The following is a 17,672-nucleotide window of genomic DNA, read 5'->3' as shown; positions in this document are numbered from 1 at the left end:
AGAACACTTAAGATACATCTTATCAGAAGTAAAACATAAAGGAAAGAGGCTGTATCAATTGTAAAATGGCTGAAAAGGAAATAACCAAATTACTAATGTGTATTACCACAAGCTGCCATAGCATTGGTTAGCTGCCAGGCATTCTACATATATTTTCCAGTCCTCATAACCCAACAAAAATAATAATATTATTGCTAGAAAAATGATTATATTATCTTATGAATGAGAAAATTGAGGCTAAAAGGAAAGTTAAGAAACTCCCAAATTCACAGTTAACAAGTGGTACAACCAAGAAATTTCAATTCTGGCCCCAAAATTCATGTACTTTCTCCTACAATCTGGCAGGAGAATTTATCATTAATCATATAATCTCACAAATATTTAATTATAAATTGTAATGAATGCTGTAATATATATATGATATATAATGCTGTGAGAGATACATATATCACAATTAGAGATCAGAGAATGAGTAAGCTGACATTCATGCTGATATCTGAAGGATGAGCACACATTTATCCAAAAAAAGACAGGAAGAACTTAAAACATTATCTCTTACCCTACAAAGAATATCATGTTTTGTCCTTTTAAGAGCTTGTGAAATCAATGGAAAGAATGTCATTTCTACTATAGGATTTCCCCATGATGTTTTAACAACTGAAACAGAAGCATCATGTCCAGAAACATTATAGGACCATAGGATCATAGTTACAAAACTTCATGAGGCCACAAAGCATGAAGCATTGAACAAGGGCCAGTATGCTTAATTCAAGATAGCTCTGGTCATCAACTTGCCAGGCAAGTTCCAGTCAATAGACAAGGTTTGACCTGAGAGGGCAACTCTCCTTATCAGTCTTGTTTGTGCTTTGCTACCAAAGCTATTTTGTAACTTTCCAGAGGTAATCAATTCTTTTTTCTTTTTGATTTAGAACGGAATAATATTATTTCTCACAGGAAGTTATTTCAGCTTTTATCATTTCTCAGCTCCTTATCATTTTAATACTCAAATACTTTTTATCAACAGAGTGAAAGTGCAGCCTGTAGTAAATATTATCAATGTCAAACTATCTTTTGGGTACAACAAGAAAAGATACAACAGAGTCCAATGTTAAGATTTTCACTAACAGAAGAGTCACAAAGTCAGATGCCTACAGCAGCCAGGAGGGTAACAATGAAAAAATGAAAAAATCACCAGTAAGGACTGGTGATCAAAGAGCCAGTGTCTTTTCTGAAGGGGGCAGTGAGGACTCAGATCCAGCCAAATTCTACACAGGAATTGAGTCCAGTGTCACCAGATCTCCAGGTTTTATTTATTTATTTTTTTAAGAGAAACTAGCAGTCCAGATTCTTATATAATATCTCCATATTGTTAATGTTGGCATTAAATTATTTTTTTTTATTTTTTTTTTTTTGGTGAGGAGATCAGCCCTGTGCTAACATCTGCCAATCTTCCTCTTTTTTTTTTTTGCTGAGCAAGACTGGCCCTGGGCTAACATCCGTGCCCATCTTCCTCCACTTTATATGGGACGCCGCCACAGCATGGCTTGCCAAGCGGTGCGTTGGTGCGCACCCGGGATCTGAACTGGCGAACCCTGGGCCACCACAGTGGAGTGCGCACACTTAACCGCTTGTGCCACCAGGCCAGCCCCTTAAATTTGTTTTAATACCCTGCAATCCTGACACACCCACGAGCTAAGACTTGATGACCTTGGTTCTAGGACCTTAAATATTAGGGGTTCAATAAACCTTCTTTGAACACCTTCTCTGTGCCAGGTACTATGAAAGTCACCAGAGATACTAAGACAAATACAATCTACTACCTGCCTTTGAGTTGCTCTCAATCTGGTGACAGAAATGTGCACGATGCAAAATTATGATCTACTAGGAAAAAGTGAAACATCATCTAATCTCACACATATTTAATTATAAATTGTGATGAGTGCTGTAAAAGAAAAAATACATAGCACAATGGAGATCAAGGAAGGAGTAAGTTCACATTTTGTTCACATCTGAAAAATGAGCACATATTTGTACAAAGGAAGAAAGGGAAGAAGAACATTCTAGGCAGAGGAAATAAATAGTATCTGCAAAGACCCTGAGGTAGGATGGAACATGGCATGCCTGGGGAATTAAAAGGGGCCCAAGTGACTGATACATAGTAGACAAGGGAAAAAGTCACACATGATGAGAATGGGGAGAGAAGTAGGAGTAGATAATACACGGACTTGTGGTCCATGATAAGGATTTTGTGAAATAAGAAGCCACTGTCAGGATTGTAAGCAGGAATATGGCAAAGTAAGATCTGGGGTTTTCAGGGATCATTCTTTCTACAGGGTGGGAAATGGATTGGGAGAGTACTCTTGTGCCAGAATCCCAGAGACCAGCTAAGAGGCTAATTCTGGAGTCTATACTTACCCTAGAATGATGGCAGTAGAGATACAGAGAAGAGTGTAAACTTGGGTTATATTTTGGAGGTATTAGGTTGCTTTTGGAGTACAAAATGTGCACAGCATAGAAGTATAGAGGAATATGACACTGGCTAGGTAGACTGGGCAAACTCCTGAACGACTTCAGCTGCCATGGTAACAAACTTGGACTTTATCATGGGTAAGACAAAGCTCTTTAAGGTTTTATGGAATGAGTTAACACAGTTGGATTTGTGTTGAGCTAATAGTAACCTGATTCAGTCTCCTGTCTTCAGTCAAGACTTTATGATCCAGCCATAACTAGTCTTCTTTTCCCTGTGCCACCAGCTTAATCACCAACAATAAATTGGTGGCTTCTGAGGGTATTAAAGTCCATCTTTGTTTCCTATCTGTAAGGCAAATGAAATGACTATAATATTATTTCAAGTTTTGCTGTATTCTCTCTCATCCATACAAAGATGATGCTCTGTTCTATGGATAATATCTCAGTAAATCTAGATATTCGTACTCAACTCTTCTATCTTTTATCTTATGGCTTCCATGCTCAAAACCTCATGTGATACAGTCATGCATGTTGCTGCAATGCCTAAATGCCCCACTGCTGCTTGGTGCATGTGCCTTGTTTCCCACTCCCATCTGGAGAGCCCAAACATATCTGATGCCGGGCATCAGTGTTTGTGAGTGGAATAGATTTTCCTGATAATGGGTAATTAGACAAGGATAGCTAACATTGCTCTAACATAAAATATTTCATATAGAACTTTAGCATCTCAGACTTTGGCTTCTGGACTTGAGGGATCAGCTTTACTCCTTTGCTTAGCAACTAGGTAGGCAGAAAAAATATATGAAACAACAGTTTTTAGACATTGAACAACAGACACTGCAAGAGAATAATCCCTGAGTGAAAAATAAGAAACAAGGTGGGCCCTATGAATATACATGCTCACTGCCTGGAGAAGATTTTCCAGGGCACCACACAATGAGGGTGAACCAAAACAGAGCTCAGCTGTCTCTTTGAGTTGAGGAAACAGAGTTTAGACTTTGGGTAGGCCAAAGTAGCTGATTTGTAGGGCAGAGTCCTGGAGAGGATGGTACAGCCACAAGGAAAGAGTGCTTGAGAAGCTACAGAGGGGTCCCGTCAAGTCTTCAACTAAGTACTGATTTGCATATGCACGTGAGGAAAGTATTGAGGATAAGGAAAATACCACCAGAAAGAAACAGACAGAACAATCCCTGGACCACACACAGGGCTGGGAATAGTTTATGTTCCCACCACCAAAAGTGGAAAGACCTCCTAATAAATGGGCATTAGGTAGAATCATCAGAAGGAACAGGAGTTGGATAAAATCAGTCTAGACTATAGGCTGCTCAGGAGGTAACAAAGCTTTAAAAACAAGTCTTGAAAGTATCAAATTGACTCCAAGTATCTTAACTGTGTGCCAGCATAAAATTCAATACTAGTTCAAGAATGCAACAAAATCCAGCAACCAACATGTAAAACTCACAATGTTAATAAAAATTAGCAAGCATCCAAAGAAGCAGGAAAAGTATTACCCACAGCCAGAAAAAACTCAATCAATAGAAACAGATTTAGAAATGAAAGAGATGATAGGACTAGCAGGCAAAGACATTAACACGGCTATTATAAATATTCTCCATATGTTCCAGAAAGTAGAGAAAAGCATGAGCATGATGAAGAGATGGAAGATATAAAAACACATAAGTGGAACTTCTGTAGATGAATATGAAAGCTGAAATGGAAAGTACACTGGATGAGATTAACAGCACTTTAGACACTGTGGAATAAAATATTAGAGAACATTAATACATAGCAATAGATACTATCCAAAATAAAACATGGAGGTAAAAAAGACTGAACAAAATGAACAGAGCATCAGTGAGCTATGTGACAATATCAAGTGGTCTAACATATGTGTAATTAGAATCCTAGAATCTACAGAAAAAATACTTGAAGAAATAGTGGCTGAAAACTTTCCAAATGTGATGAAAACTATAAACCTACAGATTCAAGAGACTTGACAAAACCAAGAAGAAGAAACATGAAGAAAATCACACCAAGGCCTATGATAATCAAGTTGCTGAAAACCAGTGTTAAAGAGAAAATGTGAAAAACAGTCAGAGGAAAAAAAGACACAGAGGAACAAAAATATGAGTGATACCAGACATCATTAGAAACAGTACAAGCCAGAGGACAATCAGGGACATCTTCAAACTATTGGGGGTGAGGGCGGGGGGGTAATCTATCCACTTAGTGTTCTATACCGAGCAAAAATATCCTTTTAAAATGAAGACAAAATAAAGACTGTTTTAGACACACAAAACAGAAATAATTTCTCACTAGCAGACCAGAAAAAATATAAAGGAAGTCCTTTAGGCACAAAAAAAATTATATCAGAGGGATATTTGGATCCACAAGAAGGAATGAAAAGTTCCAGAAATGTGTAAATATAGAGAAAATTTTTCCTCATTTTTAATGTCTTGAAAAGATAATTGATTATTTAAACTTTAAAGCAAAAATAATGACAATTTATTGTGGGGTATAGAAGTAAAATGTATGACAATAATAGCACAAACGCTGGGAGGGGGGAAATGGAAATATACTATTGCAAGCTTCTTATAAGTGAAATGGTATAATATCATTAGCAAGTAGACTGCGATAAGTTAAAGTTGTATATTGTAAACTGAAGAGTGCCACTAATAAAACAAAGCAAAGCTAATAAGCCAATAGTGGAGACAAAAAGGAATCATAAAAAAATACTCAATTGGTTCAAAAGAAAGCAGGAAAGAAGAAAAAAAGACCAGATGGACAAACAGAAAACAATAGCAGGATGGTAGATTTTAAACCCAGCCATATCAATAATTACATTAAAAGTGAATGAGAAGAACACTACAACTAAGAGACACATTGTAAGATTGTCTCAAAAGCAACATGCAACTTTATGCTGAGCTCAAGAAATCCACTTTAAAGACAAAGATAGGTAAAAAGTAGAGGATGGAAAAAGATATACCATACTAATTAACACTAATCAAACACGAGGGGATATATAATGTATTATTCCACTTATATGACATTATAGGAAAGCAAAATATAATGATAGAAAGCAGATCAGTGGTTGCCTGGGCCCAGAGGTTAGGGGAAGGTATTGACTACAAATGGCCCAAGGAAACTTTTTGGAGTGGTGGAACTGTTCTGTACCTTGATTGTGATTGCAGCTATGGAACTGTACACATTTGTCAAAACTCAGCAAATATTGTACTTAAAATTGGTGGATTTTATTCTATGCAATTTATACCTCAATAAAGATGATGAAAGGAATAGAGAGAGAAGGAGGGAGGGAAGAAGGGAAAAAGGGAGCAGAGAGGGAGAAATAAAGAGGAGAAGAAAAGGAACAGGGAAAGGGAAAGAAGGAAAGAAATTAACCATTTCTGTTTTCACAAAGTACAGTCACTTCAGTAAGAATAGTTTCCACTGGCTCTTTACCCCATCATGTAAAATGTTTTAGCCCTTTTTTCTGATCCTTCTCGTATGCCCACATCTACACTCTGATGGTCTCACCTCCGACCTCAAGGAATTTATCAAGCTGTTGTACCAAAGGCAACTGCATCCCAAAGAGAAATTCTGGCATCAGCTGATGATAGTGAAACTTTCACCTTTGTCTGAGGAATGCCTCAGACAAAGGAAACTGCCCTTCCCACTTAGCTGTCTATGACACTGACCTCTCTCCTTCCTGACCTCACTTGCTCCATCACTAGCCACATCTTCCTTTTGTTGTTGAAAGCCCCATCCAACCCTCTGCACTTCTTTTAATCTTCAGTGTCTTAGTTCCCTCTCTTCAATAAGTAAGAACAATTTCTACATCCTCCTCCTCTCTCCCCAGGAGGGAAAGTTGAGTATACATAAAAGTGTTAATGGTGGGTCTCTGGATACACAAAGAACTAAAATAAGACATCTGAACTTCAGAGGGTAGACACATTTCATACTCACAAGGACAGCTAGACTGCATATAGGAACTAGACTCTAAGACTCTGGGGAAAGGGTTGGGATAATCAGATGGTCGAGATGTGATAAAGCAATAAAATAGGGCTGAGGGTAGCAGCAGTTGGAAAGAACATATGAAACACTTACAGAGCAAAACAAAACAACATATAAACAGCTCTGAGTGTACTTACATCCCATGCTAACAGGCAGGTAAATATGAGTGTCTTGTCAAGTACCACAGAGAAAATATAACCCATTCTCACATTCTGAGATGAATTACTGATGAAAGGTGATTCAATTCTCTGATTATATTTAAATAATAATTATTTAGGTACTGTGCAAAATTAACTTGCTAAATCTTAATTAACGTACTAGTAACATTTCTTATTCATTTCAGATCACCATGGACTCAAGGCCTTTATAATTACATAGACATAGAAGTGGATATATGTGAATCTTTCCAAATAACGAAGGTCCACTATATCTCTATGGATATCTTATGTTCCCCAGATTTGAAAGTGATGAAAAAGTAGCCCTCAGAAACTGTCCAGATGTTTTCACTGCTTTAACTTCTCCAGGTGCTTCCTACCCTGACCACACATTCCCTGTGGAGAGGATGGATGATGCTGTAGCTCCAGGCCGAGAATATACCTATGAATGGCATATCACTGAGGACAGTGGGCCCACCCATGATGACCCTCCATGCCTCACACATATCTATTACTCCTATGAAAATCTGATACAGGACTTCAACTCTGGGCTGATTGGACCTCTGCTTATTTGTAAGAAAGGTAAAAAGAAAAAAAACAACAAAGATGGGGGGGGGTAAGGAGTACTATAATCGAATGGGGCTTGGGAGAGTCTTGGTACCTTTTTGTAAATCAAGCAAAGGGAGAAGTGTGCAGAAACCAGAACATTGTTTGACATTGACACTTTAGGGTTTGGAATCCTCCTCTCTTTCTTCCAATCCCTCCTCTTCTCAGTCCTGGGAGCCTCTCCCAAGTAAGTCCTGTTTAAGAGTACGTTCTGTTGCCGTACCTGTATGATCTGTAACATTTACATCAAGGCCAAGTCTTTTTGAAAGTGTGCAGCAGCCTATATTCTGCTGAGAGTACTTGGAAAGAACTTTGACTAACATATCTGAGGTTTGGGTTGGCAGCTGGTCTACAAACAAGCAAAACTCCCACTTCGGGTTGTAGGTTTCAAAGACGCTCACCTGACTTTATAAGAAATTTCATTGGCTGAGCTTCTTAGGAGCAAGCTTCGATTTTCATTTTACCCCGAAATAATTCAGCTCATCTTTCATTAGAACAAACAAGCACAATGAACTGCACGGTGGGAAATAATGTGATGGACTCACCATCTGTCTATACATACATGCATACCTACATACATACATTCCTAATTCATTTATTCACTACACAAATACATGTTTTCACTGCCTGGTATATAGAAGATACTGTGATGGCACTGAAAAAAATTAAAACTTATAAAAAGCTCTTCTTTCATTTTACTATCAGCTGCATTGTTTCCTCATGTGAGAATGGATTGATCTTGACCCTCTCAACCAATTGTCTAGTGCCCCATTAGATGGGACAAGGTGGCTGTATTAAAGTTGGAGGGTGTGCTTTTACCAACCAGCTATGGCAGCTAGGTATTGGCCTGTGGACACTGGAGGAAATGTATACTTTCACTAAAGTCTTGACAGTCACCAAGTGTTTTTTCTCTGTGCCAGATCAAATTTACCTTTAAAGCCACATTCCTCTAGGCTATGAGGTGTGAGAAAACACTTAATGTGGCACCAGGATTTTAATAAGAAATCATTATTGCTTGATAAAGATGCTATTTTTTAAAATAAGAACGTTTTAAAGTTGATATTATTATGATTGGTTGCTTGCCTTAAAGTCTTTGCTATCTAGGAATAGCTAATGAGAGTCTTCTATCTGGGATGCTATTGAAAACTATGTCTTTTTTTTTACAGGCACCCTAACTGATGATGGGATGCAGAAGATGTTTGACAAGCAACACGTGCTGATGTTTGCTGTGTTTGATGAAAGCAAGAGCTGGAACAAGTCATCATCCCTAATGTACACAGTCAATGGCTATGTGAATGGGACGATGCCAGGTAACATGTGGGCTGTGCACTATCCAACAACAGTAGAGTCATTAGTACCTTTGGTTCCTTTGTTTTCCTCAAGGCACCAGGGAAGTTGACCATACTCACTATTTTTCAACTCCTAATCAGAAAGGTAACGTAATCTAGTTAAGTGCTTCTCAAGATTTTATCATCTTTTTTTCTGTCAAACCAGCAAATACAACAGACAAATTGGAGGCTACCTAAGAGAAGGAGTGTGATGCGTTAGTAGATGTAGTGCTCTGAGCAGGTTTCACCTTGGCCTGCTCTCCAGGGAGACCTCCAGGATATAAGTTCAGTCTCCTTCAGTGAGTTCTGTGGTCCCTGCTGCATGGTGACCATGCCTTCTTCCACAGAGGAAGCCCTACAGGACAGAAGTTCAAGGTCAATCCCTAGTAGGAAGAATGCAATGAAGACAGTTAGAGTGAAGATGAACAAGAGATTAGGAAAAATACCCAACAAACAAAAATACTACTAACATTTTCAAAGGTGATGGAGGAGTCATATTCAATGGCATGTAGGATGTTTTCTCTTTCTATTTGCATGTAGACTCTTGTGAAAAAGCAAAATCATAGCAAGTGTTAAGAGAAAAACAAAAAACTGACTTCCATCTAGACCATTTCTACTTCTCTCTGATAGAAGTGACTTAGAACCAAAGATACTGAGGGAAAAAATGGAAAAATGAAAATATTACTTTATTAAATATTACATAAACCATACTTCAAAACACTAACCTTCTCAGAGGCCATTCTCTATATCTGAAAATCACAAATGGCTTCAGTTGCTAAAAACAAAACTTGTCAAGAGTTGAGGTCTGGACACTGCTTTTAAATTGTGTTCTATTTCATTTGACTCCACTTTCCTGTGTGGGTTGTTACCAACACACTCAGCTGACTCTGGGTTTTGATTCACAGTTCCAAAATTTAGTTAACTGATGTCTACCTTAGGAGATCTGAGTTCAAACCTTGCTTACTTCTCTGCCTTAGGGTGGTCCTTAGCAGTTAATTGTCTCAATGTGCTTACTTACAAAAATGCATTAACCATCTATCCTGGTGCAAAGGGTGTTTAAGAATTTTTTTACATATAAAATAGCATGTCCATGGGCCGGCCCCGTGGCGTAGCGGTTAAGTGCGCACGCTCCACTGCTGACAGCCCGGGTTCGGATCCTGGGCTCGCACTGAAGCACCGCTTGTCAGGCCATGCTGTGGCGGCATCCCGTATAAAGTGGAGGAAGATAGGCATGGATGTTAGCCTAGGGCCAGTTTTCCTCAGCAAAAAGAAAAGAGGAGGATTGGCATGGATGTTAGCTCAGGGCTGATCTTCCTCACAAAAAAAAAATAGCATGTCCAGTACTATGGGCCTTAGAGGGGAGTGGTCAAAAGAGAAATTGTATCTGTGTGCTGGCAGAGTGAATCATCTCTGTAAATAGATAGAAGTCCCCAAAAGCAAACCATATGCACAAAAATAAAAATTAATAACTTGATCAGGGCATAGAGTTTATAAATTTATAGTTGAAAAAGACAGAGTAGTTGGGGTTAAGAGAGGCAGGGTAGGGAAATGTCATTAGTAGAAACTGAGAAAAGTTAATACTTGTAGAACTGCCCTATGTAACAGTAGGAATTGAATAAACAGGACAAATGCTAAGACAAATGTATTAAATGCTCAACTCAATCTGAGCATTTCTTTGGGGTGGATAAATGGTTCCATCAAAGCCTCCTACCTTCTAGCTTCTTGTTCTCAGGTTCTAGCTCCTTGTTCTCACTTGAGATACCAGGAATCTCTGCCTTGTTACAACAGTCTGCTAAAAAAGACAAGCCCCTCAGCCCCTCTGTGGGTAAGGGACGGATTCTCAGCCCCAAGATCTAGTGTCTAGTGATTATGGATCTGAAATTTAAAACCCAAGCCAAGGATAGAAGCCAGGGTTGGAATCTCCCACAGAGCAAACTGGTGTGTTCCCAGTCACTGTGGGAGCAAAGAAGGAGCAAAATTCAGCTTTTGTACTCAGTTCTCATTACTCCATCCATGAAATGCTCCCAGTGGCCCAGCGTAATGAGGACATGTCCACTGCATTTTAAGGAAAGCCTATAACTCACAAAGTAATTCATTGCCTTGTCATTAAAATAATCAACAAGTAGGTAAAGAAGCAATATAAAATCCTTAACTCATCTTCACATCTTCTTCCCTTAGGCAGAGCTTTGACCTCTATCCAGCTGAGAGGATTAGGCCCTTGAACTGAGTTGCTATTGGAGGCTCTAGCGACTCCCTCCACCTAAGTCCAGATTGGTTCTAGAGTGACCAACTGCCCAGGCTTGCCCAGGACTCTCCCAGTTCTAACATTGAAAGACCTGCATCCTGGGAAACCCCTCAGTCTGGGTAAATCAGAATGGTTTGTCACCTATTTGGTTCCCTCCTTGGCCTAATCTCTTAGCAATCCCTGTGTTTTGGAAGTAATGTCCCCCATCTCTGGGCTCTATTCTTACCTCTGTAGTACACTTATTGCAATGAGTTGTGACTGCTTGTTTGTCCGTCACTCAGATGTCTGCTTTTCTAGGGCAGGAACCACGATTGGAGTGTCTATATCCCCAGAACGTTGCACAATGCCTGATACATAGCAAGTGCGCAGTATGTATCTGCTTAGTGAATATTTTATCACAGAGTGCTGACTGCCTGTTTTGGCCCCCATCTCTCCATCTCTCTCAGATATAACAGTTTGTGCCAATGACCACATCAGCTGGCATCTGATTGGAATGAGCTCTGGGCCAGAACTCTTCTCCATTCATTTCAACGGCCAGGTCCTGGAGCAGAACCATCATAAGATCTCAGCCATCAGCCTTGTCAGTGCCACGTCCACTACTGCCAACATGACTGTGAGCCCAGAGGGAAAGTGGATCATATCGTCTCTCATCCCAAAACATTTTCAAGGCAAGAAACTCTTCCAATAGTCTTGCTTATGAATGTAGGATCCTTTCTCCCCAGGCACTAACTCCCTCCTTCTCCTTTGTCCTTTCAAGCCACCCACACTCCAGAATACATGCCTTGGTCCCTGAGAACAGAATTTAGATACTCTGCTCTTAGACTTATAACCAGTTAGTTGGGGATTGAGGAAGTGGAGTCATTGACAAAGATTTTAAAACGTGAAACAAAACCTGAAGAAGTCTCTACTTCCTCGAAAGGAGAAGGGAGGAAGAAAACAAATGCATACATATTCTTTCTTGAGGTATTTAATATGTAGCTAAGGGAAAAGACCCAGATGCTAGAACAAGATAAACATCTGCAAATTTATAGAAGCACCAAGTTACAGAAAGTGTAAAGGTTGTAACATGAAAGAATTTCTTTTATAACAAGATGAGCACAAAGCCTGGCACAAAGAGGAACCCAATGGATGTGTGTTGAATGGATCAAACATAATATTTAAACAGATGAGGAGTGGGCTTTAAAGAACATCAGTGAATTCTGGTGAGAAAAAAAATTAGCTCAGGTTGTTAAGTGGTATTATGTAAATAAAATAGCTAATTGTTCTAATATACATTGTTGCTTTAAAACTATTGGAAGGAGGTTTGTGTAAACAGAGATTAAATCATAAGTAAATGATATCACTATAGGAAATCATTTTGTTACCAAAATAATGTGTATAAAAGCAAGATACATAGGAAGAGACACTTCATGGGATCATTTCGTTATCTTTCCACACTAAGCAGTCAAAATTATATTTGAAGTAATGAAATTGTCACAATATCCCTAGAAGACAGAGTCCCAAATAATGGTAAAATAACAACAACAAAACTAACATTATTGAGGTTAAATTTTTTTGTATTAACTTATTCAATTTTTAACAATTTTGTATAGCATGTACTAATATTATCTTCATTTTACAAATAAAGAGACAGATGATAGGCAAAATGAGAAATCAAAAAGACCTAAGTCATAAGGTTTTAAGGATCTGGAAATTACGAGAGATTTTCTTTCTCTGGAAGAAACACAGGAAATCTTTCCAAGTTTTTTCCCTAACCCATCCTCTCTTTCCCTTGCTTTTTATTCTTGCCCCCTTCCCTATTGTGCTGAAAAAGCTCCAAACCAAAATGTTCAAAAGTTGCCTGAGCATTACTGTCACTGCTATTGTTTAAAGCTTCCACAATTTATTTAAAAGATATGCATTTTCATCAGCCTTAATTTCCTCTCTCAAATTCTTTCACTGTCTTGACATCCTAACTCAGCTGAGATGAAGGCTTACATAGACATTAAAAACTGCGCAAAGAAAACCCGGAATCCTAAGAAACTAACTCGCGAGCAGAGGCGGCACATGAAGAGGTGGGAATACTTCATTGCTGCAGAGGAAGTCATTTGGGACTACGCACCTATGATACCAGCGAACATGGACAAGTGAGTTTTGGGGATTCTTATCATTGTGCAAAGATTCAAGACATAGTCCAGCGGGTCCTAGATGTGTGGGGTGAAATGTCATGAGTTGACAGCTCTCTAGTGAATACATGTATTGGATTCCATTCAGGTCTTCTTATTCAAATCAATCTGGAATTACCCCAAACTCACCAAGGGAACTCCGCATTATTATAATAGTAGTAGTAGTAGTCATCGTCGTCGTAGTAGCAGCAGCAGCAGCAGCAGCAGCAGCAGCAGCAGTAGTAGTAGTAGTAGTAGTAGTAGTAGTAGTAATAGTAGTAGTAGTAGTAGTAGTCATGGCAGCTGCCACTTGAATGCTTGCTATTCCAAGCACTATGTTAAACCCTTTCTTAAAGCTTCACTTTAACTCTACAAATTAGAAACAGCTCTTCTTTATTTTGTAGATTAGGCAATGGGTCAGGGAGATTAAGAAATTTGGAAATTCAAATAGCTCTTAAACACTTGAAAAATACTCAAGCTCACTCTCAATAAGAAAAATGCAAATTAAACTTCTCTGAAATACTATTTTTCACCTATCAGACTTACAATTCCAGATGACATAATCTGTCGGCAAGGCTACGGGAAACAAACACTATCATATATTGCTGGGGGAAGAGTAAATCAGAAAAGCTGTTCTAGAGGATAATTTGGCAATATGTATCAAAATTATAAATGTGTATACCCTTTGACCCAGCAATCCCACTCTGGGAATTTACTATATAGATATATTTGTTCACAGGGGAAATGATGTATGTACAGGATATTCACTGCTGCCCTGTTAGTAGTAGCAAAAAATTGGAAACAAGACCTGGTGGGAACCCTGCGAAGGACCAGAAGGGAGGCACACCCATCTACACACCCAGTAAAAATGTCCATCAATAGGAAATTAGTTTAATAAGTTATAGTACATCCATACAATGAAATACTATGCATCTGTTTAAAAAAAAGGATGCAAACACTCTCTGCGTACTAATATAAAAAGTTCTCTAAGATATATTGTTAAATTAAAAAGTCACTGGAGCAAGATAGCAGAATAGGAGGTCCCCTACTTGTATCCCCCAAAAACAACAGTAATTTGACAGCCATCTACAAGCAAAAGTGCCTTTGTGAGAGTTTTGGGATCAAGGGAGGAACTTGCAAAATCCCAGTGGAAGCCAAGACTAAGGAAGGCTGTTTTGAGAAGGCAAGTCCTTGCTCAGTTGGTAGGTTTGCTGACTATGGTCCCAGCTGCAAACCTGGAAACAGACTCATCTACTTCTGGACTCAGCCATAGCCCCACTTGGCCTTGGTCCTGCCACCAGCACCATTTGACAAGGGACCCAGGAGGAGTCTTACCTATCCATTATCCTGGAGGCTAGCTTACAGAACTCAGTCTGACTATGGATCTTGATGCAGCCCCGTAGCCAGCTCCAGCCTCTCCCAGCCATGGTCCAGGAGTAGTCCTGCCTGCTCAAGGACTCACTGGGAGTCACACCCATCCATGCCCTGGAGGCTGGCCTGCAGTCCCAGTGCAGATCTTAAAGCAGCCCTGTAACACAGGTCCAGCTGTCCCAGCTGCAGTTCAGGAGCAATCCTGCCCACCCAGGGACCCACCCAGTGAGCTGGTGGGAACCCTCCCAAGGACCAGATGGGAGCCACACTCATATACACACCTAGTAAAAGGCCCGCCATTTGTGAACCCAACTGCAGACCTTGAAGTGAACCATTGCCCCAGTACACCAGCTCTACTGACCAAGGTCCTGGAGGCAGTCCCATCTTCCCAGGGACCAGAGAGGATCCATACCCACCTGAGCCTCTGGTAAAAGGCCTGCCAACACAGACACTGCTGGAGGCCCAGTAGCAGCCACATGACCTGGTTCCAACCTCACCTGACTGTGATCCCAGAGGCAAGCCCATCAGCCCAGAGACCTGACAGGAGAAGGTCTTTACCTACCAAAATCAGTCTCCAAAGACTGGAAGAGGGTGTTTGCTCCTTCAAATGCACAGGCACCAACACAAGGCTATATGAATCAGAGAGAATCAGGAAAAATGACACCACATCAGGAAACTAATAAAACTCCAGTAACTGATGTGAAAGAAGCAGATCTACAAATTTCCTGACAAAGAATTCAAAATAATCATCTTGGGCCGGCCCAGTGGCTTAGCGGTTAAGTGCGTGCGCTCCGATGCTGGCGGCCCGGGTTCGGATCCCGGGTGTGCGCTGACGCACCGCTTCTCCGGCCATGCTGAGGCCGCGTCCCACATACAGCAACTAGAAGGATGTGCAGCTATGACATACAACTATCTACTGGGGCTTTGGGGGGAAAACAAATAAATAAATAAATAAAATCTTTAAAAAAAAAAAAAAAAAAACACAAAATAATCATCTTAAAAAAGCTCAATGAGAACATATGCAAGAGAACACAGACAGGCAACTAAACAAAATCAGGAAAACAATACATGAACAAAATGAGAAGTTTAATAAAGAAATAAAAGCTATAAAAAAATAATCAAACAGGCGCTGGCCCTGTGGCATAGCAGTTAAGTGCGCGCACTCCGCTGTGGCGGCCCGGGGTTCAGATCCCAGGTACACACCAATGCACCGCTTGTGACGGCACCCCATATAAAGTAGAGGAATGTGGGCATGGATGTTAGCCCAGGGCCAGTCTTCCTCAGCAAAAAGAGGAGGATTGGCATGGATGTTAGCTCAGGGCTGGTCCTCCTCACAAAAAAATAAAATAAAATAATCAAACAGAAATCCTGGAGCTGAAGAATACAATGACAGAATTGAAAAATTCAATAGAGAACTTCAATTAGCAGACTCAATCATGCATAAAAAAGATTTAGCAAACTTGAAGACAAGTAATTTGAAATTATCCAGTTACTGGAACAAAAGAAAAAGAGTGAAAAAAGCTCACAGGACCTATGGGATATCATCAAAAGGACTAATATATGCATCATGAGAGTTCCAGAAGGAGAAGAAAGAGGGAAAGGGGCAGAAAGCTTATTTAAAGATAATGGCTGAAAATTTCCTAAATCTTGTGAGATATATGGACATACAAATTCATGAAGATCAAAGGACCCCAAGCAAGATCTACCCAAAGAAGATTACTCTGAGACATATTATAATCAAATTGTCAAAAGTCAAAGATAAAGAGAAAATTCTGAAAGCAGCAAGAGATAAGCAACTTGTCATCTACAAGGGAACCCTCATAAGGCTATCAGCAGATTTCACAGCAGAAACCTTTAAGGCTAGGAGAGTGTGGGATGATATATTTAAGGTGCTGAAAGAAAAGAAATACTGCCAGCCAAGAATACTATACTACACCTAGCAAAGATTCCCTTCAGAAATGGAGAGATAGAGACATACCAGACAAAGAAAAGCTGAGAGAGTTCAACATCATTAGACCTGCCGTATAAGAAATGCTAAAAGGAGTTCTTCGAGGTGAAATGAAAGGATGCTAAGCAACAACATGAAAGACTAAAATTCTCTGGTAAAGGTAAATATATAGTCAAATTCAGAATATTCTAATACTGTAATGGTGGTGCATAAATCACTTTTAACTCTAGTGTAAAATTAAAGGTGAGAGTATTAAAATCACTAAAGCTACAACACTTTATAATGAATACACAATATAAAAAGAGGTAAAGAGTGACTTCAATAACATAAAATGTGGGGGGAGGTAGTAATAGTACAGTTTTTTATGTGATTGAATTTAAGTTGTTATCAGCTTAAAATAAACTGTTAGAACTATAAGATGTTTTATGTAAGCCTCATGGTAACCACAAAGCAAAAACCTCTACCTCTAGCAGATACACACAAGATAAAGAGAAAGGAATAAAAGCATACCACACAAAAAATCAAGTCACAAAGGAAAACAGCAAGAGAGAGAGAAAGGAACAAAAGAACTACAAAAAGTCAGAAAATAATTAACAAAATGGCAGTAGTAAGTCCTTTTCTATCAGTAATTGCTCTAAATGTAAGTGGACTAAATTCTCCAATCAAAAGACACAGAGTGGCTGAATGGATTAAACAAAAACAAAATCCAACAATATGCTACCTACAAGAGACTCACTTTAGTTTTAAGGACACACATAGGTTAAAAGTGAAGGGATAAAAAGATATTCCATGCAAATGGTAACCAAAGGAAAACAGGGCTATACTTATATAAGACAAAATAGACTTTAAGTCAAACTATCACAAGAGACAAGGACACTATGTAATGATAAAGGGGTTATAACAGTTGTAAATATATATGCACCCAACCTTGGAACATCTAAATGTATGAAGCAAATATTAACAGAATTGAAGGGAGAAATAGACAACAATACAATAATAGTAGGGGACTTCAATACCCCACTTTAAACAATAGATAGATCATCTAGACCTAAAATCAATAAGGAAACAGTGGAATTGAATAACACTATAGATCAAGTGGACCTAACAGATGTATAAAAAGCATTCCATCTAACAGCAGCAGTTCCAAGTGCACATCTCTAGGATGCATCATATGTTAGGCCACTGAGAAGATTGAAATCATACCAAGTATCTTTTCTGACCACAGTGGTATGAAACTAGAAATTAATAATGGAAGGAAAATTGGAAAATTCACAAATATGTGGAAATTAAACAACAGTATCCTGAATAACCAATGGGTCAAAAAAGAAATTAAATGGGAAATCAAAAAATATCTTGAGACAAATGAAAATGGAAACACAACATACTAAAACTTAT

General features: G+C 39.1%; 1 protein-coding gene across 4 annotated transcripts in view; it reads left to right on the top strand.

The window, feature by feature from the left end:
- The window catches only part of F5 (coagulation factor V), a 72,917-nt gene that overhangs the window by 16,662 nt on the left and 38,583 nt on the right, over positions 1-17,672 (top strand). For all 4 annotated transcript variants that reach the window (XR_015553877.1, XM_087437798.1, XM_087437800.1 and 1 more), the window contains exons 4-7: positions 7,005-7,217; positions 8,408-8,551; positions 11,261-11,482; positions 12,775-12,940. Coding sequence is in view for 3 of the 4 variants with exons in the window: in XM_087437798.1 (XP_087293924.1) it covers positions 7,005-7,217; positions 8,408-8,551; positions 11,261-11,482; positions 12,775-12,940 (745 nt within the window). In the remaining variant the exon portion in view is untranslated. The remainder of the gene's footprint in view (positions 1-7,004; positions 7,218-8,407; positions 8,552-11,260; positions 11,483-12,774; positions 12,941-17,672) is intronic.

This window comes from Ceratotherium simum, chromosome 2, assembly GCF_057802395.1.
Source record: "Ceratotherium simum simum isolate JZ-2026a chromosome 2, ASM5780239v1, whole genome shotgun sequence".
Taxonomy (NCBI): domain Eukaryota; kingdom Metazoa; phylum Chordata; class Mammalia; order Perissodactyla; family Rhinocerotidae; genus Ceratotherium; species Ceratotherium simum.
Note: the sequence above shows the minus strand (reverse complement) of the source record. Positions and strands in the feature narration are given on the sequence as shown.